At 37.1% G+C, this 26,838-nt stretch overlaps 1 protein-coding gene across 2 annotated transcripts in view; it reads left to right on the plus strand.

Moving 5' to 3' along the window:
- The window catches only part of LOC127933456 (uncharacterized), a 166,759-nt gene that overhangs the window by 131,395 nt on the left and 8,526 nt on the right, over positions 1-26,838 (plus strand). For both annotated transcript variants that reach the window (XM_052530475.1, XM_052530482.1), the window contains exons 6-9: positions 11,495-11,676; positions 23,172-23,428; positions 24,232-24,368; positions 26,498-26,619. In XM_052530475.1, the coding sequence (XP_052386435.1) occupies positions 11,495-11,676; positions 23,172-23,428; positions 24,232-24,368; positions 26,498-26,619 (698 nt within the window). The remainder of the gene's footprint in view (positions 1-11,494; positions 11,677-23,171; positions 23,429-24,231; positions 24,369-26,497; positions 26,620-26,838) is intronic.

Here is a 26,838-nt window from a genome sequence, read left to right on the forward strand (position 1 = left end):
ATCTAGCAAACACCAGTCTGTGTCCATTTCAGATGAAAATTCTGAGCAGAATTATTCCTTGTCCGCTATTCGTTTTTGAAGTCATCATCCGTGCCATTCCGGATAAGGTATTTGGCTTCAGGCACACCACTAATTATTTCATTAAATATTTTATTTTGACATGCAACAGATAAGGTCATAGATAGTAACAGCTCCACGCAATATTGTAATCATTAAATTCACGTCATACTTGCAAACACTTTGGATGCATTATGGAGTAGTCCATCGTGTCTGACAGCGCTTGACTAGTCCATGCAAGCCCTAGTGCAATATGAAAAATTTTGCTGTATTTGTGCGCATGTCCAGTAGAGCCAAACACGTCTTCTAGCCTTAACCGCACGCGTCATATTCAGAGCTTTGCTTGTGTGCGCCGTTCCTTTAAAAATGGACCAGACATGCGAGCAAACAGCATTATAAAAGAAAAAAATTATAATTAGACCCTTCAGCTCCAAACTCAGTCCTAGAGCGCCAGTGTCCTTTAAAGTTTAGCTCCAACCCCGATTATACACACTTAAACCAGCCAATCAAGCACTTACTAGACCCTCAATATAGGGGTGTTAAAGCCAGTTGGAGCTAAACTTTGCAGGGCATTGGCCCTCCAGGATTTAGTTGAGACCCCTGTCCTACGAAGTCGTTACTGTGCACATGCAGTGCTGCAAGCACGTAGCTACAATTTAGGCAGAATTTGTAACCATTTATCAGAAGTGCTGAACTGCAGAATAAAAAGTCCAAAAAAAAAAAAGAAAAAGGATTTTGGTTCTATAAACTTTAGCACTCACTAGAAAAATCACTTAAAAGCTTTATTTGGCTAGTGAAACAATGTTGACAATGCAACTACACAGCACGGGTGGTGGAGTTAGCTACAGGGTTGTCCTCCAGAGGCGCCGGGGTGGTGCTGTTAGCTACAGGGTTGTCCTCCAGAGGCGTCGGGGTGGTGCTGTTAGCTACAGGGTTGTCCTCCAGAGGCGTCGGGGTGGTGCTGTTAGCTACAGGGTTGTCCTCCAGAGGCGTCGGGGTGGTGGTGCTGTTAGCTACAGGGTTGTCCTCCAGAGTCGTCTTTACATCAATCACTTAGATCTCTCTAAAGTAAAATGTTAATCTCAAGTTACTTTACTCCTGGGCTGACATGAATTGGGGTTTCTTGTAGAAAGAAAAAAAATAAGCCATATTAAGCCACAGAGCAGTGATTAACAAGTGAACAAGAGACTTGGGAGGCCAAGTAACTAACATTTCTCAAGTTTTAGCAGCATTATAAAGACTTCAAGGTTCAGAACATGAACAACACCATATAGGTGGATGTCTTTGGCTATTAAAAGCAAATCAATTAATGTTAATCAAACGAAACTAGCTTTGGAAGGACACTCTGGAGACCACCTCTATGATGTACCACTGGCAGACAGAAGAGAAACACCAGGGGCTGGATTGTGGAACCCATTCATTTGGTCCCTGGGCAAGACATTTAACCCCTAGTTGCTCCAGAGGCGTGCAACCTCTGACATATAAAGCAATTGTAAGTCGTTTTGGATAAAAGCGTCCGCTAAGTGAATGTAATCAGATGAGAGTTTCTCGAGCGCAAACATACGGGAACTTCCTTCTCTTTGTATTTGCTATAATTCATCACATTACACTCATTCGTCAAAAAAAGAAGTATATAAGAATAAATATACTTTGCGTCCACTAAAGGACGCTCATAGCCTGAAATATATCAGAATATTTTATTTTCCTCTTCCTCATACACACACAGGGAATGATGGGAACATATATCAGTCTATATAAACATTTACAGTCAGCAAATTAACCTTTAGATGTGGAAAAATCAGAAATGTGTGTGTGTTTGCGTCATGAGAGGAAGTTTGTGAGAATATGTTAAGCTCAGCTACAGAACTGCTGAAGTTCTCTCAAAGTTAACATTAACGTTGATGTTCTCAAACCGTTACCGCAAAAACATATTTATGAAATGTTTTTTCTGAAACTTTTTTTATTTGGACGTCCATCTAGCGTGTTTTTTTAGTTGTTACTGTTTATTTCAGAACGTTAAGAAACATTCAAAAGTAACATTCCTACAGTACACATTCATGTCACATACACACGTCCGACAGTTCATCAGGATGAGGGAGGAGAGAGGATGGCTGGAGATGGAGAAACTCGGAGGTGACCGGTTTTATCATCAACCCTTAAGGGCTCATTTTCATTCGGCATCCTTCCTTCTTGCTCTTTGGCTTTCCATGCGTATCCTTGATATATTCATTTATTTTCTCAACCCTTTGCAGCCCTTCTCACCCTTCTGACCTCAGCTGGCATTGCTTTTAAAGGCTCTGCATTGGTCAGCGGCACAAACCGATGTTGTAATACTGTTCATCAAAACACTTACTGTCTGCTCTTTCAGTGGATAATAAAGCCCATTTATTTAAACTCTCATCAAAGCATAAAGCTCATTTGGTCTCAAGTGGCGATCGGAACTGATGAATATGTCCTCTTGAGAATAATAGCTATAAAATGCCATAGTTTGGATGTAACTAAGATGCACCCTGTAAACTCATCTCAGCCTCTGCTGGAAATCCATTTCGAAGGTAAAGGGAGCATGAAATGTAAAGAATTAGTTACTTGGTGTCTCAGCTATGTGTCTGATGTTGAGAGCAAAGAGGGTTTATGCGCGACCAAAAAAAACTTTTCTCAATCAGTTTGCATGTGTGGGAGTGCTTTAAGCATTGTTGCTTTGGGGTCCTGAACACTCAATTAAAATGAAAGTACCTTCACAATTAATTCTGTTCAGTTTGGCCTCCCACCGGCAGCGAGCGTCTCTGGCTATTTTGTATTTGCAGGCCTCACCCAATCCCATAAGGTTATATATCTGTGTTTTCGCCACACGTAAACCGATAAAGAAGTAGAATGCGTGTCTGAATCCGTAAAGATGTGTCCCTGGGGTGGCTTCTCCAAGCGTGAAGGAGGGATGAAGGAAGGAAGGAAGGAAGGGATGAGAGGAGCACTAACAGCTTCATCTTGGCCGTCTCTGCCCGCTGTAATCAAACTTGTTTTCATCTCACTCTGCGCTCAGAAACACAGAAGATGTGCCTTCTTGGTTTGCTGGCGTGCTGGCGGCTTCTTATCTGTGACACGTGGCCTAGTCTTTGTCCATTTCCTCAAATCAGTTTGCCAGAGAGGTGCTCAGCCATGTGTTCTGATTGGATAATTTGTTGACTGATTCGGCTGATTGGGTTTGGTATGAATAAGGCAAGCAAGCAAAGCGCTTCTGACTCACTGGCTGCCTGTGGGGTCTCCTAGGGGGGCTATAGATAGCAGTGGGGCATGAAAACGTCTCTGAAATCGCTCTGTCGTATCACAGCACCCAATTAGAGCTGGGACTGGATGGTCCCTGGTTGCACATGTAGCACTGGTTGCACTACGGTCATTTGTGGTGATGACTGCATCTTTGCGGCCACTCACTTACACTTTACGTACGGATCCAGGAAGAGGACATTCGAGGTGAAATGTCAAAGACATCCAGGAGTGACTGTAAGCTGGTTTAGTGTCATTAATGAGAGAAAAATATAGTAGGGTAGGACTGCAAATCCTTTTTGAGGTTTCAATCACTAGATCAAAAAGACCTACTGACTATCCAGTCTTTTCTCAAGAGGCCAAATTATCTGTGAAAGAACCTTTACTTTTTGCTTGTGCAATTCTAAGCTTTCAACATCAGAACGAGATTTTCAGCTGGTTTTGATACATGACTCTGATCTTGAAGTTTAGCTTGGGTTAGGCTGCTAGGATGTCCACTGAAAAGTTTTAGAAAAAAACAGTATAGAATGAAAAAGAAAATAAATGATACATAAATGAGTAAAAAAATAATGGTAAAACATTAACAAACATTATACTGTACAATGCTTAACAGATAATTAGTTAATATACAGTATATTCACATGTAAATATTAATGTTTATCAATGAACTTCCTAAACATTACCTAATGATTAACATATGATAATTTAATGTAAATTGAAATGCTTACAGATGTCGGTAAACTTTCAGATCATATGATCTTCATTTGTTGATCTTTGTTTGTTATGTAGACCTCTATTTAAACATCTTTACAAACTATTTATGAATTATTTGTTCATGTTCTGCAGTACCCAATCTAAAGTGGAAACTATTCATCATTTTCAAATGTTTATAAATGTTTACTAATGATTAGTATCTTTATGAGCAGTCATCTCAATGGTAAAAATAAACTATTCATCATTGGTAAATGTTTGGAAATGATTACTAATCATTTAATATATTTATGGGCGTTGGACTTTTAGCTAATGTAACAGGGTTTGTGTAAAGGGTGGCTGTTTACGTTTAGCTAAATGCTAGCTAAAGACATAACAGATTGTAAATTTGGTGCAGAATTTTTTTTATTTTTTATTGTCACATGTAAAGTATGTTCCAGTTAAGTTCCTGTTTGTCCTTATTTGGTATTTCCTGTTTGCGGTTTTAAGTTCCTTTTGTCGCAGCTGTGTTATTAATTATCCTTAATTACTCCTGACCTGTTTCTGTTCTTCCCTGATTATGGTCCATGTGTTTATAAGGCCTGTGTTTTCCACAGTTCCCTTGTCCTGTCTGACCGTCATGTAAAGAGGTTGTTTTCTCCTGGGTTTTGCAAAGTGGATTCTTTTTAATAAATAAAAAGACTAGATTATATGATATCTGTGCTCCTTCACCTGGCAACCCATGACAACATGACTACTCTTCAGTATATCATTAAACAGGATATTCCTTGAATTCCTTGAAACATTATGTAATGTTTAACAAGTTTATTAGAAAACATTAGCAAACACATTATCTCACGTTTCTAACCCTTTAATATATATTAACTAATGATCCATTAAGCATTTTTTAATTTTTGTTAATGATTTATTAATGAAAGTTATTATAAAGTGTCACCTGTTTTTATTTTCTTTTAATATTTATATGAAATATTTGTACAGTATAAAGCATCTTTATAAATTAAAATAAATACCATAGCCGCCTTTATATTAAAGGAAGAGGGGTCATTTCCAAGAGAATCATAATTAGGTTCCATGGAATTTTATACCCTGCTTAATATTTAATTTTTAATGTTTTTAATGCAACATGTGTGCAACATGTCATGTCTGGCATTAAAACTGCCAAAAAAATTTGTTTGGTGTATAAACAACAGGAAATGAGAAGTATTTATTTAAGTTGACAAGGCTATGCATTTTTATGTAGTTATTCTTCCAGCAGTAGATAAACTTCTTAAATCTGACACAAGGGTGACAAAAAGTCAGTTATTCTTTAACTTTGGAGCTTGCGATATGAGCTGTAGGGAAACTTTTTGTCGAGTGTTGGTCCATTGTGTGAGTTTTTGAGGAATAACCTGGAGCCGAATGTCAGCAATGGAATCAATCAGGAGGTTGGCCGTTGTTCTATCGGTGACAGTGAGAGTGGAGTGGAGTGGGGGAAAAATGGTCAACGATTTCGCTTCTCTTGTCATCTACCCTGGCAGTGTGCCTTCACGCAGAATAATAGGAGTTAGAGCCATTCTTCTTGTATGGAGGCAGAGAACAAGCGATATAGAAGTGGTGGTGGGGGTAGGTAAGAGGGAAGTGATTTCCATGCTAATGGGAATGTTCCCGTCTCTATGATGAATGCAGCAGTCGGACTGCCGGCACAACGGGGGTCTCACACCAAACCACTAACTAGCAACTTCCTCTCTCACGCAGGACGAGGAAAAGAAAGTGGAGTGAGTGGGCACTTACATGTAACTGAAAGACGGACCCTAAGCTCCATAAGCTAGTGAATCAATGGCTTATTTCTTTGAAGTTTTGCCATCCGTGCTTCTAGACACTGGCCTGTGCATTGACGTCTTTTATTATTTAACATGCCATATATATATGATGGTGAGTAATTGGAGAGTGAAGTATTCGAAGAAATGGTGCTCCAGGCAAGGTCTATTTTAGATTATGTGCACGTTGAATCACAGGACGGATTTAGTTATTCAGCACAGTGTGCCGCGCTGTTTGAGGGCATTGTTGATGGAGGTCAGCATACTGTGATCAAATTCCAGCAGTTGGTACTGAAGCATTGCAGCAAGGAGTGAGCGTTAGTCTAACCTGGCCAATTTAAATGCTCGTCAGATGACCTGCGGTGTCCTAGGAGAGCCAGACGCAGCCTCACAATATACACCAGGAGGCCTGGACACAATTGTCACTGTTATTAAAGTGGAATTACAGAGGGAGGCATTTGATATTAAAGTCGTTTTGAGCTGAGGGTGTGGGTATGTTTTGATTACCCCACAGCCCCAGTGCTCTTTGTGGGAGAAATAGAGTGAGATTCCTCTGGAGGTATTAACAACCCGAAGCAAGCACACAACACTGATTTCATCACCTGTATTTCACCTCAGAAACAGTGAAGTCTTGACATAAACACAATCTCTGTCCCTTCTGCTTCTCATTTTCTGTCAACCTTTCCCACCCGTTCTCTATCTCATGAAATATCGGCCAGCATTCCCAGTCTGTTTTCTCATTTTCTGTAATTTCTTCTCCTAAGAAACTTGTTGGCCATATATATACCGCAAAGTTTTAGGTCTGACAAGACTTTATGTGAACAAATATTAATATGCCAAGCAAGGATTGATCCAAGGGTTTAAATTATATTATATTATATTATATTATATTATATTATATTATATTATATTATATTATATTATATTATATTATATTATATTTGGGGTCAGGAACTTTAAAAAAAATGTTTTTTATGTTTTTGAAAGGAGTCTCCTATGTTCACAAAGTCTGCATTTATTTGATGAAATATAGGCTACTGTACAGTACAGAAAAAAAACAATAAAACTACTTTCTATTTTAATTCATTTTAAATAATTTTAATAGAAATTGGAATAGAAATCTTTTGACATTGTAATGGCTTCTTCATAAATTTAATGTCTCCTTGATGAATACAGTTAATTAAAAAAAAAAAAAAAAAAAACTTCCTGACCCAAGCCTTCAAACAATATAGTGTATAGAAGTATTTTTTATATATATTTGCAGAAACATAAGTGTATGTAGCTTAGCCTTCGAGAACTAAAATGTGTTTCAGGGTTATAGAAGGCAGTCTAAGTTTATACAGAGTCTCTCTCTTACCCTGTGATTGTTGAGCAATCCAGTGTTAATTAAGGCCATCTAGACTAGTCTGGCCCAGACTGGTGCATGCTGTGTAAATGGAGGTTTCAAGCCAAGTCATCCTAATTTAGTGCAGATTAAACTTCCTGGCAGAATGGGAGAAATTAGTGATGCAAATGATATTGGATGAGTTTGATAATAAAAATAATTCCAATAATTTACTTCTCTAATTATGCTCCACATCCTCGAAGAGTGTCATTAAAATAGTATTGGTTATATTAGTCTCCTATTAATCAGTTTTCATTTTCTTTGCCTTCTTGTTTTTGCTGTTTATTAATATTTCATCTAAAGTTCAACGCTTTCTGCTTCAATTGATGGCATAATTGTTGCACAGACACGTCTCCCGCCCCACTTTGTACCTCAGCTTTCTCCATCCCTGCGTCTCATGCAACCGCACATAGTCATGGAAGACAGATGCCCATCCACACACAAGCTCTTGGCCTCACATTATCTCTCTCGTGTCCATCTTCACCTTTTCTCGTTCTTTAATTCACCTTGCCAGACTTCTCTTTCCTTCCCTTTCAGTCCTTTCATTCTGAGGAGTGGGATAACTGCCTATTTCCCACGTATCTCTCTCATTGAGTTCTCACTTGCGGCTGCTACACCAATTTCTTAATCTCTGCCTCTCGTTCTCACTTTCGATGTTTAGTCTTTTGATGTATTCATGCATTGTATTTATACATTGCATAGTGCCCCTGTTTTTGCAATTTCCACTAAAAAGTACTTTTAAGAACAAATGTGTTGGATTCTACACCTATTTATAATGGTATATAAACATGACTAATAAAGTCATAAGCCTTTTCTTATTTTTTATTTTTAATTGAACTATGAGTTTGCCTGATTAGTGAAACTTTTATTTTAACATACAGGCTGAAATTTACGATTTATGATTTTTGCCCATTTCTTTACCCCAAAGTTGACGCTAGTTGCTCTGCAGATTTGAGCTGACAGATTTCATAGAATGATGTGTATGATGCTGACAGATTCCATGTAGATCAAAATATCAAACATGTTTAGAAGCCGATTTTAGAATATATATATATATATATATATATATATATATATATATATATAATGATAATTTTATCACATTAATATTATGCATGTTATTTACTGTCTTTTAATTGTGTGATATATTGAATTGGCCATCGGATATACTGTACTATATAGAACATAATCTGTATATCACCTTTTTTGGTCCATTGTTGTTACTTTACGGCAGGATCCAGATGGTGTTATATTCCAACATTGGCAGAGGCTAGTCGATCTGCAGGGCAGTAAAGGGACAGACCAAGAGAAGGGTTACTCCATGCCAATTCTCTCTCCAAATCCTTCATTTTAAACCCTTCCTCAATAAGTGCCACAGTGATAGACGTCCTAAAAGGATGCAGATTTTATTCTATCTAATTTTCAACCAACGCTTGAGCTTTAGCCAGCTAGACACTTTTTTAATGACTCTCCCGTCTCCGAGGTCTCATTTCTACGGCAACATAAAGCCTCATCCATATATAAGGCCTCTTATTTTCTCTTTTCCTTCTTATATTCCCTCTTATTTTCTTTTCCGTTTTGTCTCCCAGTTGTTCTCTCTCATTGCATTGCCTTTGCATTTCTATTCGTCTCTGTTTATAATCGCTATGTCTTTAAAGCAAGCTGTTTTCCCCTCATTTACAAACAATACACCCCTCTCCATCTATTCATCCATTGAGAACTCTTTTTACCATTTAAATGCGTCTCTTTTCAAAATCCGTATACTTGCCCACATGCTGTCTTGCCCACACTGAGTCACACTCATCTCGCTCGGTGGACCTGAGGTAATTGTGCTCCATGTTATTTACTGAGCTAAACCTGTATTCATCCAAAGACCTGCTAATTAACTCCATCTGCCTATCATTGAAAAGCTCTAAATACTCTGCTCTTAATCTCCCATTGGGCACTGACTCATACCGGCCAATCCCTGCTCCTTCCCTGGGAAGCCCAGCCCCATTAGAGTGGCTTTTAATGCATTAAAAGAATAAAACAAGCAGGGTCTCTCATAGCAGAGGTGAGGCTGAGAGTAAAGGTTTTGCTTTAAAGGGAGTCTGTGCAGGCGCTGTGGTACCTCTTCATTTGTCCCTTCTGAACACAATTACAGTGACCCAGTGGGGAGTGCTATATCTCTAAGTCACAGAACATTGATCTTGTCCCTTCACGCTGTTTGATTGGCCGGCTAAAGCTGCTTTGGAAAAAGATGATTATCCGTACGCTTTCTTGCTCCTCTTCAGTCCTGATTCGTGATTTATGAGGAGACGGGTGGGTGTCATTGTGTGTGTGCGTGTTTGAAGTGACTTTGCTCAGTCTTAAGTCCTGGAAAATGACAAATGTTTTTGGCTAGCTGTAGGGAAAGATAGCTTCAGATCAGAAGCATCATGTCCTTTCAAACTGTAACTAAAAGACACAAATGGATACACTGTTATGTTGCTTGATTATTGTATCTGAAGTAGCATGATTGTCTGAAAGGACGTGGAACAAGTGGCTAATTTGAATCTCACTTTAAAAGTGGCCAATTTTGTACTTTATACACATTTTGTATGATACTGAAATTAATGCTTTTATTTAATGTTTTAATTTTTTTATTTAGAAAGGGTGCATTAATTGCATAAATTGATCAAAGCGACAGTAAGGACTTTTACACTGTTACAAAGAATTCCATTTCAAATTGAAATTGCTATCCTTTTGAACTTTCTATTCATCAAATGATTCTAAAAATGTTTTATAGTTTCTACACAAGTATTAAGCATCACAGCTGTTTTCAACATTGATAATAAGGCCATATTTAAGGCTTAAACACCAAATGAGCATATAAAATGATTTCTGAAGAATAATGTGACACTGAAGAATTTAGTCATTTCTGCTGAAAATATCTTTGCCATCACGGGAATAAATTAAAATGAAGATTAAAAATATAGCATAAAAAAACAATATATATTTTTTAAGGAACCGTTTTAACTGTTGAACACATACAAGTTTGAAAAAATTACTTTTGTTTTTATGTATTTTAAAATGTAATTTATTCATGTCCATTGGGCATCTCGTCTTTTAATGAAGTGTGTGACCTTGAGCATGCAGTAATGTGTTTGAATTCCTGTTGTGCCAAATCCTTAAATCCCAAAGCAAACAGCTCTCCTCGATTTTGCCTAAAGTGTGCCGAAACGCAAGCACCATCAAAGTGGAAGTACGTGCCTTTGCTTGACAGAAGTGACAGAGTGTTTTAAAGGCCGAGCAATGACACGGTGTCCACTCTGAAGTTGAATCCTCAAACACTTGTTGTGCTGGAGACTTTTCCCCCATCAGCCACCTCTCCCTCATCAAAGAACAGCAGGACATCAACTACATGGCAGTCTGCACGTTTTTCAGATGCAGAACTGATGCACACTACTGAGGGAGTGATTTGAATGGCTGGTGTTATTTGGGTGCAGTTTGCTGATATAGGGTGAGGGTGATGAGCTTTGACTTTCATCTCAGGCTGTTGTTTTGTTGTGTCACAGATTCAAGGTTTCTAATGGAGATGTACTTTGTAATGTCCCTGGTTGTGATGTGTGGAACAAATGTTTACTAAACAGGTGCTGGTCATATGATTAGAATATAATCCAAAAGTTGATTTATTTCACTAATTCCATTCGAAAAGTGAAACTTGTATATTATATTCATTCATTACACACAGACTGATATGTTTCAAATGTTTATTTCTTTTCATTTTGATGTTTATAACTGACAACTAAGGAAAATCCCAAATTCAGTATTTCAGTATAGTACAAGTTCGCTAGTTCAAGAATTTGTGTCATTTTGTGTAGATTGAAGTTGTAATTTTACATTTCTTATGTTTATCTATCTGATTAATCGCATGCATTTCGAGCTTTGTAAGCTTTGGTTTTTAGTAATTTTCGTTTTTCTTTTTCTTCCCAAAACTTTGTTAGTGCAATAATATAAAAAGTATTATTTTTTTCCTGTCATTTTTTCCTATTAACAGCATGTTTAACAGTAAATTACTTAATTATCATCATGATTGGATTTTAAAAATCTTCGCAAAGAACCGACAAGATTAACACTGGATTAACAAACAATAGCAAGAGTCAAAAAGAGATACTCATAATTGATATACTGTAACATGAAATGTGAGATGCTTCAGTTTAAAGCTTTTCAAAGATCAAACTGATATGATGCATGAGGATGCATCAAATGATTGATTCTCTCTCTCTTCCCATCCTGTCTTTTTGTCCAAATCTTTTTCCTTTCTCAGGTTCTTGGCTATTCTCTGTGTCAGAGTTGGCGGTGCCAGGGGCGGAGGTGGGTCGGATCTCAGCAACAGATGCCGACTTGGGAGACAATGCCAAGCTAGAGTACACCATCCTGGACGGAGAGTCAGGGGACACCTTTAACATCACCGGAGCCAACCAAGAGGCCGTGATCATTCTGAACAAGGTGGGAAGAAAGTTAACAGGACATATGGGGAAAGGCAATTCTACTGAAAAGTCCATCTGAAGCCAGCATGGATTTAATTTGGTGTTGGCTTGTCTACCTCAAACGTAGCAGATATTTTTTTTTTTAAAGCACATGATTTATTTGTGTCTTTTTGGGGCAACATCCCAATAAAATATATGTGTAAAAAAAACCTCAACTGCTGGCTGTCAGCTAAATATGGCTACAGTATAGTGCAGGTTGTCAACCAGCATTTCTGTTTGAAGCAGGTTGACCGAGAGAGTCTTGCTGGCTAAGCTAGTTAAGAAGCCTGATGGGAATTGCAGCACAATAGTGGTGACCTGCATCCAAAACACAATGCATGCTGGTAACTTTCTACACTGGTCTGTCCAGCAGGGAAAAGTGTGTAGTATGTGTGTGTGGGCATGGGTTCAAAGAAGGTGGGAAGAGATCAGAAGATGCCTCATAGAGCAGATGATGTTCCTGGTGTAGGAAAGGCAGGTTATTCATTCTGCCAGGTGTCGTGAGGAGATCTGCGCAGTGGAAGGAAAAAAAGCTCCAGAAAAGTCCAGAAACAAGTGTCTGTGCTGTATAGGCGATGTGAGTCAATGTTGAATCAGCCCGATCAAAGTCTGTACATCCTCTCTCACTTGTGTGCATGCGAGACGCTAATCAGACAGGCTGCGAGAGAAAAGAGCGTGATTTACGCTGGCACACCGTGTGGTGCATGCCACACACAGAAGTCCCATGAGACCTCGCTCATCTCTGAGAGCACGTTTCTTTACTGATAAAGTTTCTGATTGTCATTGTTTGCCTGAGGGCATCTTCACATCACCAGAAACGGCACATGATGCATTTATAAATTGAAAGGAAAAGTTAATTAAAAAATTTAAATTCTGTCATTGTTTATTCACCATCATGTCATGTTGTCATACAGTGACAGTTCATAGTCACCAGGGGTTGTCAAGCTCCAAACAGGGCAAAAAAACACCATAAAAAGTAGTCCAAAGGACTCATGGATTATTTTCCAAAACTTCTAAAGCTGTATGTTGTGTTTGTGTGAAGAACAGAACAAAATTGAAGCTGTTTGACTAATAATTCTGGTGCAAGACTCCATATATAAACCCATGCTGATTGTGAGGTTAAACACTTGTGAGCTGGATAATTTATAAGAAAGCTGTCATTCCTTGTTGGTCCATTTCATGCATGTGGCTTCCTCCTCCTACAGTACGTGCACAAAATAGTCTAAACAGGTCATTGCTTTTGCAAAAGCACTATTTCTATCACCTTAATGTATTCTAAAAAGTATGCATATATTTATACAGATACTTTAAGAAGTATTTATACGCTTTATTTATTGCATAGAAAAAATATTTTTGAAACCTAGCAACATACATTGTTTACTGGAATTTTTTAACATTTCACGCTGTTCATAGTTAACCCAGGTTTAACATTTAATCGTTTGTATTCAACAGATGTTTTAAACTGTCAATTCATAACCCTGGGTTAATTATGACTAGCATCGCAGCTTTGTATTATTGCAGACTATAATATGTGCTTTTTGTTTGGTGAAAGAAAAAGTTAAGAATAAAAGAACAGAATCTTTATTCCTGTGTAAACGGTTCCTGCAATGGAAAAATCAGGATCATTTTATATAGAATAATCTCAACAAATCTGGTTTTGAGGTTATGCTCCATGAGATAATAACATTAATTTTGAACTTCATGTTGCCTGTTACAGTTAAAAGGCTTGAAACCCCATTTCTGAGCTGCTGGGAAGCCAGCTGATCGTGTGTGTGCACTGCTCAGATCTGGATCTGTGATCAGACACTGGGAAAAGCCGGCACAGTGTTATTGATGCCAATCCAGCTTCCAGGACTCATTTGTGTGTATGTCACAGCGACTGTACTGGGCCCCTGCGATCATGCAAGTTTGTTTGAATGTGTGTGTAAGTAAATAAGGGGGGTGTTCATTGTGACAGGCCTGGCAGGTGTGGGGAAGTCAGTAAAAAAAAAAAAAAGCTTTGGCTGCAGGTGCGCCCGGGAGGGATTTTAGGCCAAGGATGTGTTACTGTGATAAGGGAAAACTGGAAAGGGGAATTAGACAGAAAGGAGCAGGGAGATTAAACGAGTGGCCAGAGAGAGGAGACAGTATATAGAGAGATACAGAGACATGGAAGTAAGACATACACTAGGAGAGACCATATAAAAGATAAAAAACATTAAGGTAAGGGGAAACGAGAGAGAAAGAGAGCGAGAGAGAGAGAAATCATAAGAAAGAAAATATCATTGTTATGTAGAATTTGCAGTGCTGTACCTGCAGTAGTTTGCTGTCTTTTAAAGGTGTACATACAGTAACTGACTGAATTTAAAGACTGTGTCTATTTAAACAAAGTGCAAATCTTTTCCATTTCCAACTTTGGGACACAGAAATACAGTATAGCAGCAAATATTATTTTGGTGTGCATGTTTTCTCCATCAGAAAAAGACAAAATGTTTTTGAAAGAAGACTTTAATGCTCTGTGAAGCTGCATTTATTTGATCAAAAATATAGTAAAAACTTAACTTTTTAACTTTTTTTTTTAAAGAATTTAACTTTAATTTGAATTAGAATTTAAGGTTATCTATCAACATGACGGTTTTCCTGTGACGCAAAGGGGAATTTTCAACAGCCATTACTCCAGTCTTTAGTGTGACATAATCCTTCAGAAATCATTCTAACGTGCTGATTTGCTGCTCAAGAAACATTTATTCCCATCAATATTGAAAATTTTCTAAATACATATATTTGTTTTGGATTGTTGGGAACCAAACAACATTGGAGAGCACTGACTTGGACTTGAAACAATTGAGGCATTTCTCAAAATATCTTAGAAGAACACTTTAGTCGTCTAATGCTTGGTGAAGGACGAAATGAACAGGGGGAATTCTGGGTAAACAAATGAATTCCTGCCATGTCTCTCCTTGAATTTCTACTTCATCCTCCACTGCACTGATGCTTTATTCTCCCAATCATATTTTCTTAAATTGCTCCCATGTTACGGTTCTCTCTAATATTCCTGTCAAAACCACACCGAGACGGTTTCATTGTCCGTCAGGATTCTGGCCAGGACTCCTGACCTTGCTGTAAGACAATGATGGAGAAGAACAACAAGACAAAGACAGAAAAAGAGAACAATATGAAAATATATGCAGGTGGGAGTATCTGAAGACAAAGATTGAAGAGGTTAAAAGGGATTTAGCCAGAGAACCCACGCGCAACTAATAGAAAACATGAAAGATACCACTCTAATAGAATTAGAATAAACAAAGCGTAAAATTAGCACTAAGCTCCCCTTTGGTTTCCGGCCCATTAAACAAATATAAAAAAACGCTGAACATTATTTGTCGTGTTTGTGTTTACAGGACCCCGCTCTAGTTTGGCCACCTGCCTATCTCATTCAGAACAGCTGATCGTCATGCCTGCCTCTTGTTTATTTCGCTCCATATCACAAAGACTGGAGTTGAAGATTTCTTTGAGACAGAAAGGAAAAAAGAAAAGAATCATCTCAGAGAGAGGAAGAGCTCGCCCCAGGGAGGAAAGTGTTTCCAATAGGAGCAATTTCTGTCATCACAATGCCTGCCATGACCTCTCAGAAACCCACAGAGTTTAGAGCTTTTTGCTTAGAGGAGACATGCACAAATATTAAAAATACACAACCTTATATAATACATATTTTGAAAAGACTGATGACCATATGTAGCATATATTTTTAAGACACTGAAGCATGGACGCCATTTTAAAGCCATTTTAACCCAAAACTGAAGTTGATGTATTATGCACAAAAGAAATGTCATTTATTTTACCCTCACATTGTTCATGTCAAACCCATGACTTTCTTTTGTGCATAATACATCAAGATATTTTGTTGAATATCTAAGTTGCTCTTTTGTAACAACAGCGAATGAGCACTGGAAACCTCCTCTAAAAATGTAAAAAATGAACAAATAAAGTGGTCACTGAATTCTTAAAATTATTCTTAAGTTGTATTTTTTACTGTATTAACTGAAGTCTGAATGAGTAGTTTTCGTAAATGAAAATTTGCTGAAAAGGTACTCACTTTCAATTCATTCAAGATGTGAAATAATTTGTAAATAAATGTAGCATCACATCACATTCCACATGACTCCAGTCCATCAATTAAAGTCTTGTGAAGTGAAAAAACATGTTTGTATAAGAAATAAATCCATCATTAAGGCATTTTAACCTAAAACCATTGCTTCAGGGCAAAATAACCTGTACCATCAGGTGAGCAAGTGATTTTAAAAAAATCTGTTCTGATGAAGAAACAAATGCATTTCCATGTTATTTGATCTGAAGGTCAAATATGTCCAGCAATTTTCCCTTTTTAGGTCAGGTATTCTTTTAAGTGATAAAAAAGTTTAAGCTTTCTTGTAGATCAAACTATAGAATTCCCAGGGAAAGAAAGAAATGATTAAAATAAAAAGAAGTGTACCTTGAATGCAATACAAATCGCTTTGGATAAAAGCATCTGCCAAATGTATAAATGTAAATGTAATTTAAAAATGAAATAGCTTTTTTGGCTTTTCAAAATGACGTTAGTGATTATTCTTGCTTGATGTGCAGACATGAATGATGTACTAATTTAACAGTACTTTGTTTGGACCTAGTCATTTGCATTCAGAATTTTACAAAGAAGGAAATATGCATTTAGAATGACATCCATATTCCTTTAGCTAAACCAACCAGCTCAAACTAGCATGCAAACTGGTGTAAGATGATCATTTTGACAGAAACAGGTACAAACCCTTTCTTTCTTTCTTTCACACATACAGACTACCCTCACTTACACATGACCGTTGCACCCTCTGTGTTAATATAGCCCTGAATTACAAACCACGTGATGACAAAAAAGGAGCACATTCTAAATATGAAAGGCACTGAAGAAAGAAGCATTTTGCAGATAAGACGAAGAGACCTTTGATGTGCGGATAAAGAGGACAAAGCCTAAGGCTGAGTGTGTGAATGGGTCACTTAGGGCCCTTTTTGGTAAGCTAGGTCATGCCTGCCTGTCTGAGAAGAAGCTGTTTCCATATGTAAAGCTGCACTGCGACCTCTCTCCCTCCCTTGCTCACTCGTTTCACCTCCGCGGCGTGCAGGCAGTGCTGGGTTTCTCTCTGTAGAGTCTTTCCCTGAGGGATGTTAGTTAAATGCTGCAGTCATTTCTGCACTTTAAAAACCTGCGCTTTAGAAATTCATTGATTCCCAAACAGTGCAAAAACTCTTTGTCCTTGAGGTGAGCATTAAGGAAAGGAACCTGTTGTGTTAATCAGGTTTTATTTTGCTACTATAGCTTATGTGTCTGAATATTACTTTTGTGAGTACTTGAAGGTTAGTTCTCAATTATTTAAGTAATAATGTATTCACCTTTAAGTTGTTCCAAGCCCCATTCGACTTTCTTTTTTTCCGTGGAACACAAAAGAAGAAATTTTGTGTAATTTACCAGCCTCTCTTTTGCATGCATTTACAATCAATGGGAGATGTATGACTTGAAAAATGACACAGATAATTATAAAAGAAGTCTATACCATTTGCGTGTAATATTCAAAGACTATTCTTTACTAGTCTTCCTCTACAAGAGAACATTGAGTCAAGTGTGCTGAACTGAAGAATATGACCAGTTTCGTGAAAGAATCATTTTGGCGCGTTTTGTGCATCCTTTAACAGATTTGATTCAAAAGTGTCACATGTGACATGCATTTCAATGAAATACGTACATTTCAACCTGTTTCTCACATTAGTTTATCGAATGGCTTCAGAAAAGTTAAAATAGGCCGCATGGAGCACTTTTAATCATACTTTAAAGGCGCGTTTTTGTCATTTGGAGCTTGACACCCCGGGTCGCATTCACTGTGATTAAATTACATTCACTTTCATTACAGTGCCCAAGGCATTCTTCAGAAATTACATTTTGTGTATTCTACTGAAGAAAGTAAGTCATGCAGTTGGGAACAATGTGAGGGTGAGTAAATGATGACAGAATTTCAATCTTCGGTGAACTATTCGTTTAACATTTTGTCCCCACGCTGGCATTGCGCAGCATTATTCACTGTTCTTAGGCTAATCAACACAAAGTGAATTTTCAGAGGCATAATTATCCAGACAGAACGGCGTATGTGTGGGCTGGTGGGTGGCATGCTGCTCTGATTAAGCGTATGCAGATTGCAGGAAGTCTTGTGTTTGAGTTTTGTATGTGTTTTGAGTTTGTGTGTGTGTGTGAGAGAGAGAGAGAGAGAGAGAGAGAGCTGCATTACACAGGGCTATGATGAAAGAAGTCTGTGTACAGTTGAATATGTAATATGCCGGCAATAGATCCACATCTGTGATCTCTTGTGACAGTGTTGTACCACCAACTGTCCTTAAAGTGACTGATGCTAAAGTAGCATTAAACACCTTTTTTGTAACGGTAGTCCTGTAGTCCTATACAGCTTTCCAACAGTGCCACCTAATGGTGCAACAATCTATTGGATAGAGCTGAGTGATTGCTTTTGCAAATAAATAAGATGCTATGAATTAAACATAGGCCGGTGGAGATGAATTTCCTCCTGTAAATTGAAGATGAAGGTTCAAATCCTGCCTTATATTTACATTTATGCAGTGCATGCATCATTTAGGCTAAATTTGTATCCAGATGTGTGTTCCCTGAGAATCCGACTCATGACCTTGCTGTTGTTTGTGTCATCCTCCACCAGCTGAGCTTTAGAGACAGCTGTGGATCTTCCCTTAGTTACTTCCATATATTCTCACTTTGACCGTGTGGATAATCCACGGCAATCAACCTGTGGGGCTGTTTGTATTATCTGTTTTCTGTGTTGATCTTCTTTAAGACAAAGAAGGAGATATCGAAAGAAATTGTGATTGAGGGAACAATGAAGGACTGTGGGAAGAATTATAGTGAGAAGGGAAAGTATTGGAGGGATGGATTTTTTTGAACCAGAACTGATGTCAAGGTGGAATATTGAATCAAGCCTGGTTTTTGGACTTGAAAATGTAGGCTTGTAAGTTTGCAAGGAATGAAGGGGAGAGCGAGGAGGGAGAGCAGGGGAGCAGTACGTTGTTAGAATGTAGTGTTTGAATTGCTTCAAAGGATAATCTGGGCTTAAATGTCTCAGAGATGTATTAAAACACAAGGGAGCGAGAGAGAGAGAGAGAGAGAGAGAGAGAGAGAGAGCGGCTGTGAATCAGGTGTCAGGAAGACCGCATGATTCAAGACTGCCTGTCACCTTTGAATGAATGCAATTGCGCATGTACATTTGCATGTAAAAGACATGCTGAGGAGAAATCAGAGGTTTTTCAGCACACGTGTGTGCACAGAAAGAGAAACGGGGCAAAATCTGAAATTCACAAAGAGAGTAGATCCAGACACCCACACAAACACATGCACACACGTTTAGTGGCGTTCCACTAATCTTGAGGGCAAGCATGAATTTGTGAGCATTTCTTTGTAAGATAGTATAGAGACAGACAATGATGCTATTGGTATTTTGAGCTTTTTAGCCCTCTCTTCAATATTGTTAATTTAACCTTTTTGCCTCTGTGATTTAATTGACACTTTTTTATTTATTTATTGTTATTAATTTTTAATTATTTTATTTTTTTTAATGCAAGTATTATTATTATTATTATTGCTATTATCCCTCATTAAAGATGTATTGGTGGGATGCAGTGGGTTCAGTTTAAATACTAAATAGATTTTATTATTATTTTAGTCACATACATGGTTATATGGAGAGCATATGGCCAGCAGTGAAATGTAAGTAATGTAGGCTTATTGTTATGGTACTTTAGGGTCAGATTATTATATTTTTTAAAATAAATTTATATTTTTATTCAGCGAGGATGCATTCAGTTGTTTAAAAGTGACTGAAGACATTTATAAAGTTATGATAATATTACTGATAATAATAAATGATTCTTGAGTACCAAATCATCATATTAGAAAGATTTCTGAAGGATCATGTGATACTTAAGAATGGAAACTGAAAAATCTGCTTAAATTTCATTTTAAAATAAATTGTAATATTTTTGTAATTATTTGTTACTGTTTTTACGATATTTTTGATTAAATAAAGGCAGTCAGCATAAAAGAAAACCGCAATAATAATAATGATTAAAACATCTCAAAACTTTTTAATGGTGGTTTACATATTTTTCTCAAAACTATGTGTATCTCATCTGAGATGTCTCCAAAGATCAAATGCTTGAAAAGTTGTATGATCTGCCATATGGCGTTATGGGATATAGCGTAATTTAGTATAGCCGAATAGTGGACCATATAGAGAGCCTAATTGATTTCCCATAATTGCTATTTCACTGGAGAGCATATGAAAGTGAAACAGGAGAGAGAGGAGGAGGAATTTCAATTTTTTTTATAAAAGCATCTTCAAAAAAGAAAAGAAAAAAGGTTTCCTAGCTAGACCAGCATGAAGCTAACATAAACCAGCATGTGAATTCAATTCAGGTTTATTATAAACAGGTGTGAGAGAGAGATGAGTGTGTATTCTAGATGTCAGTATCAGACCGCTGCTCACTAGGAGGGGTGTAGAGCGTGTGATGGACTGATGAGAGAAAGAGGGAGGGAGGGAGGGAGTGAATGATTGAGTATGTGAGAAAGGAAGGGATGGGGTGATGAGTGTGTGCTCACAGTGTAAGTGACATCTCTCCTCCTCAAACAGATTGTCTCTCTCTTCCACTAATGGGATCCTGTTAGGAACCTTTTTTTCTCCATTTATCCATCTTCCACTCCCTTGGCTTAACTCTCTGTCTCACCTTCATTTCTGTTCTTTTCGTATTCTTTTTTTCAGTCTTTCGAGTGTCCCCTACCAGTCATTTGAATCTTTCTTTCTTGTTGCAGGTTCTAGGTTCATAGCAGAGTGTTTATTGGTCTATGTTAGCTTTTACACTATTGTCTGTAATTTATTTGTGTGAATGCGAAGCCATTGCTCCTGTCTTCAGTATCACATGATCTTTTAAAAACCATCTTAAAATGCTGATTAGGTGCTCAAGAGACATATTGTTATCGATGCCGTTTAATCATTTTTGTGGAGACTGTGATACTTTCTTTTCACAATTCTTTGATGAATATAAAGTACAAAGACATAATTTTAAGTACATTATAAATGGTCTTTTTCTGCTATATCTTTCACTGACCTACAATCGAGTTAATCAGGTAATTGAGGTCTCAAAATCCAAGATCATTGCCTGTAGTTTTGAGACCCAGGCCAAGATACCATGTGATGAATCCCAGACCATGTTTATGAGAGTCCTTAAGACGAAGAGTCCATAAATGATGTGATTTCTGTGAAAGTGGCAGAGATTTGTAGTGACCACAGTGACCTGATTTCCCCCAGTCAGCACAGTTTAATTCAGCTCATTTCTGTCTGTCCTTCGGCTTGTCAAAGAAAACCGATGCCAAACACATTGTGTGCCCCACTGACTCCCTCCAACCTCCACTAGGGAGAGAGTGAGCAAATGTGTATAAATGTGTAGATGAATGGAGGATAACAAAAGTGACCGTCATAATGAGCCAGTCATTTCTGACTTCCTTGAGCCTCAGTCCAGCTACTTTTGCCAAAACCAACCCATTACTCATTACTGGTGTGCCAGCTTTACACACAACCCTCCCAGTGCCAGATCCAGATCCAGATCCCATGACTCGTCACAATACAATAAATTCTGTGCCCTGATCCTGCCAATATCATGGCCAATCTCATCAGAGAGCGTAATGGCAATTCAAGAGACTGTGAAAAAAATCAAATAAAAAAGTAACAGTAATTAAAGTCTGTCAGATATTCTTTGAATACCATACAGTGGCTTGTAGTTCAGAAGCAAAGTCATTGTCGGCAGGGATGGAGTGTGAGGTCGACATGCCCTGGGCATGGATTATTGCAGAAAGCAGCTCAATAAAACTAGCTTGTGGTGTAACAGATTCATTGATTTGTCAGAGCGATCCACTTTTATTTACTGCTATCAGCACCACATTTTCCACTCACATAGCAAACTGGATTATTTATTATCACATCAGTTTCTGTCCACTGTAATTTTAAAGCCTTTTCAGGTCATGCAATTGTTGGAGCATATATTACAAACACAAGCAACAATATCACCAAACACATAATGTTTCGATTAGGTATTATCATAGCAGATGGGCTTCTTTTTTGCTTCACTCCAAGAACAGTCCATCATGTCATTTTGCATCTTATATGTAGTAAAAAGGATTTTCCCTCAAACTGAGCAGCATTATTGATCATTTTTAATATAGTAATTAGCGCTGCAAAATTAATTGAATTTCTGATTGTGATTACAATTATGAATGCCACAATTACGTAATCTTTAAAAGTGGCGATAAATTGTTTCACTTATGTTATCTTGTGGGGTTTTCCCATTTTTTTCCTATTATTTTAATTTTAGTTTTAGTATAACATAAATTTTTTTAAGAAGAAACCAATCCGATATATAGTTGACATTTTAGACTTAATACTATTAAAGTTTTTCAGTTGTTTATTTTCACATATATAAAAGAAAAAACAGCAAGCAGTTGCATCAAACAATGGTATAAACATAATTCAATGTAAATTGTGATAATCTTAATTAATAATCACGATTACAATTTCAAGGGAATAATCAACAATTATGTTGTCATATTCGCACAGCCCTAATGTTAATATGTATTATTAAATATTTAAATTATTTAATATTATTATTTTAGGATTATTGTAAAAAATATTTTTATTATAATTATTATTTATCATCAGTTTATTAATGTATTGCTATTAATGACAATTACTGTCTATTAATAAACATTATTAATAATAAATATGTAATGTATTTTATACATTAATGTATGGAATGTATATAGTATATACATATAGTATAATATAAAATAATATTTATAATATTAATAATAATAATTATAGTCGGACTTTGCTTGGTTATTGGCATAAACAATAATTAATAAAAAAAACACTTACAGTCATAGTAAATGCTCTCTTTCTCAGTGTTATTTATATTTTATTATTGAATTTATTAAAATGTTATCTTTATATTATTTTTCTATCTTTATTTTTTGCTTTAGTAACTATTTGCTTTTGTCAAGTTTATTTATTTATTTTTTTTGATTTGTCATTATTTTTTCATTCAAGTTTAGGATTTGAGCTTGAATGTATTTCTTGATAAAAAAAAATTCATGTAATATTTATACTGTATTTTTTAATTAACAAAAACAAATATTTTAATAGTTTAACTTTTATTTAGCAATAAAACCAGGGCCAGCTGCTGGTTTGAGCAAATGTGCGATAGAGCCGTTTAATAATCCATCAGTGATTATTTCATGTGTGTGATATTAGCTGTGATATGTGGTGAGTGTGATAATGTTCAGTGATCTTTTCGGTCTTGTCATTACGTTTATGTTTCATACTCATGGTTTTGTTTGGTTTACAGGCAGTGGACTATGAGAGCCGTAGCTCCTACTCTTTCTCAGTGGAGGTTCTGAACCCCATCGTTGACCCTCGGTTCCTTCGGCGTGGGCCTTTCAAAGATCGTGCTTCGATCAGAGTGGCCGTGCTGGACGCAGATGAGCCTCCTCGTTTCTCACGGACACGTTACAGAATGGATGTGTCTGAGAACTGCCCACCGGCCTGCACAGTGGGACGCGTCAGTGCCGTGGACCCAGATACGGGGCTCACAAACAACATCAGGTACAGGCTGCATTCTTTCACTACACTGAATGTGTAGTTTAAAGTATTTATCAGTACTTATATGTTCTGAATAAAATAACTTCATGCACCATCTTATATATATATATGGCTTTCCAAAAAAAAATTACAAAATGTTAAGAGATGGATCTCACTGGTCAGAGGAGAGAAACATTCACACAGAAGTGTTAACTGATCAATCAATGCTAACGTAATAAAGTATACTGTCTTAAATGCAAATTACAGTTTTTTTAAATGTAAATATTAAAAACCTGCTAAATACACAAAGTTATTAACAGTGGAAACACATGCTGCTTTAGAATTTGGCTCTAGTGAGGAATCTAAAAAAAGGCAGCATGATTTTGCAGCGTGTTATTCGGAACAGCCTTCGCATCAGGAACGTGCCTGGGATGCTTAAAGCAGCCGTCCGGGTAGGCAGCTTATTAGGCTTTGGAAAAGAGCCATGATGACATTAATTAATTATGGTTGTATGCTATTCTGTGTCTTATGTTAAAACACTTCCAAACATTATCACAGAGATTAGGGTATTCATGTTACAAGGCGTGTTTCCACATGGAATGATCAGTATTCATCCCAGTGAGCTGTAGTTATTTTAACAGTAGTTAGGGATCTGAGGATTCTTACTTTGCCAATCACGGCTTTTTTGTTTTCCGCTGCGGGGCTTAAAGCAGCTCCTGAATGACAGATTTTCTGATGAGCTGGGGCTTCATGCATCTGCTCACTTCTTGTGTATGCCACATGTTTCTCCCTCTCCATTTGTCTTTTTTATCTTCTGTCTCCCTCAGGTTCTCCATCGATCCCCAATCTGACCCAGAAGCTCTGTTCCGAATCACCCCAGACACCGGACTCATCACTACAATGACCGAGCTGGACCGTGAGCACGAGCAGTGGCACAATATCACCATCATTGCCACACAGAGAGGTACATACACAGAGTCACAATTTTAGGGAAGTGGTGAGCTATATTACAAGCTACAAATAAAAGAAGCTAACTATATGTAAGCAAGTTAATTATTCAGTTATATAATAATATAATAACTATAATTGGATGGATATCCATAAATAGTTATCCAGTTATATAATTTAATCAGAGCTCAAAAGTTTCTGAATCACTGAATGAGGATGTCTTGATTAGGGTGAGAGCATTAAACTTGAATGTAGTGTAAAACAACAACAACAAAAATAGAATATAGCTAAATATTACTATAATATTGATAAATATATCTAACAAAAAAGGCAGTGACTTCTGCATATCAGATTTATTTTAGTATTTTATATACTATTTTAGTATTTATTCATATTTAGAATTAGATTTTCTTTTCAGTTTTTCTTTTTTGTTCCTCTTTTAAATATTCTATGTAGCTTTCATTTGCTTTCATTTCAGTTTGATTCAGTTAACTGCCAATGCAACATTTCTTAATTTAAATGTATTTTTTTTATTTACGTTTAATTTGATTTCATTTCAGCTTTATTTCATTTAATAATAAAAAATATATTTTTTTTTTGTTATCACTAACAATGCTGCTTCACACAGGCATGAATCAGTGAATCGTTTCTTTTTGAAAAAGTTTGTTTGGATAGTGGAAATGAATCAGTTTGAAAAGAAACAAATCATCAAATCATGTCTTTGTGCAGAAATCACTGCCTCTTGTTATTGATAAATAATGACATATATTTAAGTATTTTACATGTTTAAATCATTAAAATGACTCAGACTTTCCAACGTTGTTACATTTAAGAGAGAATACAGTTCAGGAGAGCATGTTAGATTAATGCCTCAGTGTGCACAATATAACATGACATTAAAAACACGTACACCATAGAGTGTTTCATAAGTAGCTTGTTACTGGAAGAGCTGCACTATTTTGAAAATAGCAGAGCTACTGTCACTATGGAAAATGTTAACATTTCTATTAATAGTTCATAACTCCCTAAGGTACACTGACTTGGACACCAGCTAAGTATGGCACTCTGATCATTAGGTCGAGAATGCTTAATACTTTTTGAAAATGTCCATGCCACCATGTCACCTAGTAAATGTAGTGATGCTAACAAGTTCAAATCCAGTGTGTGACATTCCTGATCACAACCTTTAAATCATAACCTCTTATTTCGAAACTCTCAGTTAGGTTGCAATATCAATGGCTAAAATTTTATGTATTTATGTTTTAATGATCTATTTATTATGTATGCATGGATTAAATGCTTTAAACGTACATTGAATTTGTACTGCTCAGTGGAGATGGCATGTTACTAGAGGATCTATGGTGCTGTGTTAGAGTATGGAAAGTAGGTCTAAGCAGCTTCAGGGAGGCCTGATGGCTATTGTAGGCGAAGCCTCTTCCCAGTGATGTGAAGCAGTGGGCACTAATCCACAACATCATGTCACAGCTCTATGTGTAAGTGTGGATCCAGTCCAGGACATTTGTGTGAAAGCAGTCCAAACCACAGGCAATTGTGTGGGACTGAATTATAATGAGACATACCGAATGCTTCAGTTTCTCTTTAGGCTCACTCAATCCATTAAGTTTGTTTTCCAGTACATCCTAAACTGTACCAACATGCCAGCTGAAAGCTATTCTGAATTAAAAGCTATTTGTTTGTCATGACAAGCCATTCATCTAGAATATGAAGAGAGGCTGTTGAAATCTTTGAGAAACTTACAAAACCTAGTGAGGTGCCATGCTACTCTACTGACTACTGTCTACTGCCTACTTAGAACTCATCATTAACCATATGCAAATCATTGGGCAAACTAATCAAAAAATGAAAGTACTGAAGCTACTTGAAATTTTTCATGTGTGATTACAACAAATGCTAGGCAGCTCACTGGGTTTTGGAAAAGAGCACGAGTGTGTCAGAAATGTCAGCATTCAGCATATGATTTCTCATAAAAACGTCCACATGGAAGTGTGTGATAAACTTTACAAGAGGACAGTTTGCCTTCAGTGGCCGAGACTCAAGGTGAGCACGGCTCAGAAAATGTCTCGAGCTGTGTCGTGCGTGTGTATTTTTGGTGACTTCCTTTTTCTGCTCTCTCAACTTCCTCAGATAACCCCAGCCAGGTGTCCAGGGTGGTAGTTGCTGTAGAAACGTTGGATTTAAATGACAATGCACCCGAATTGGACAGGCAGTACAACACGGCCATGTGTGACTCAGCCTCCATGGGACAGGTGAGAGAACAAGCCACATATTATTATGGACGCAAGGAAGGTCATACTTGTCTCCAATGACTAGTTCATTTGTTACTCCACCACAATGTAAAGGCACAGGAAGTGCTCTAATGAGAGTCCTTTTGTTAAGCTCTGCAATTAGGTAATTGTCACAGATGAATTATGGGTGATTAATTACCTTTTGTCAGAACTTTAGCCATTCAGACTCACTGACTCATG

Source organism: Carassius gibelio, chromosome A2 (genome assembly GCF_023724105.1).
Source record: "Carassius gibelio isolate Cgi1373 ecotype wild population from Czech Republic chromosome A2, carGib1.2-hapl.c, whole genome shotgun sequence".
NCBI lineage: Eukaryota > Metazoa > Chordata > Actinopteri > Cypriniformes > Cyprinidae > Carassius > Carassius gibelio.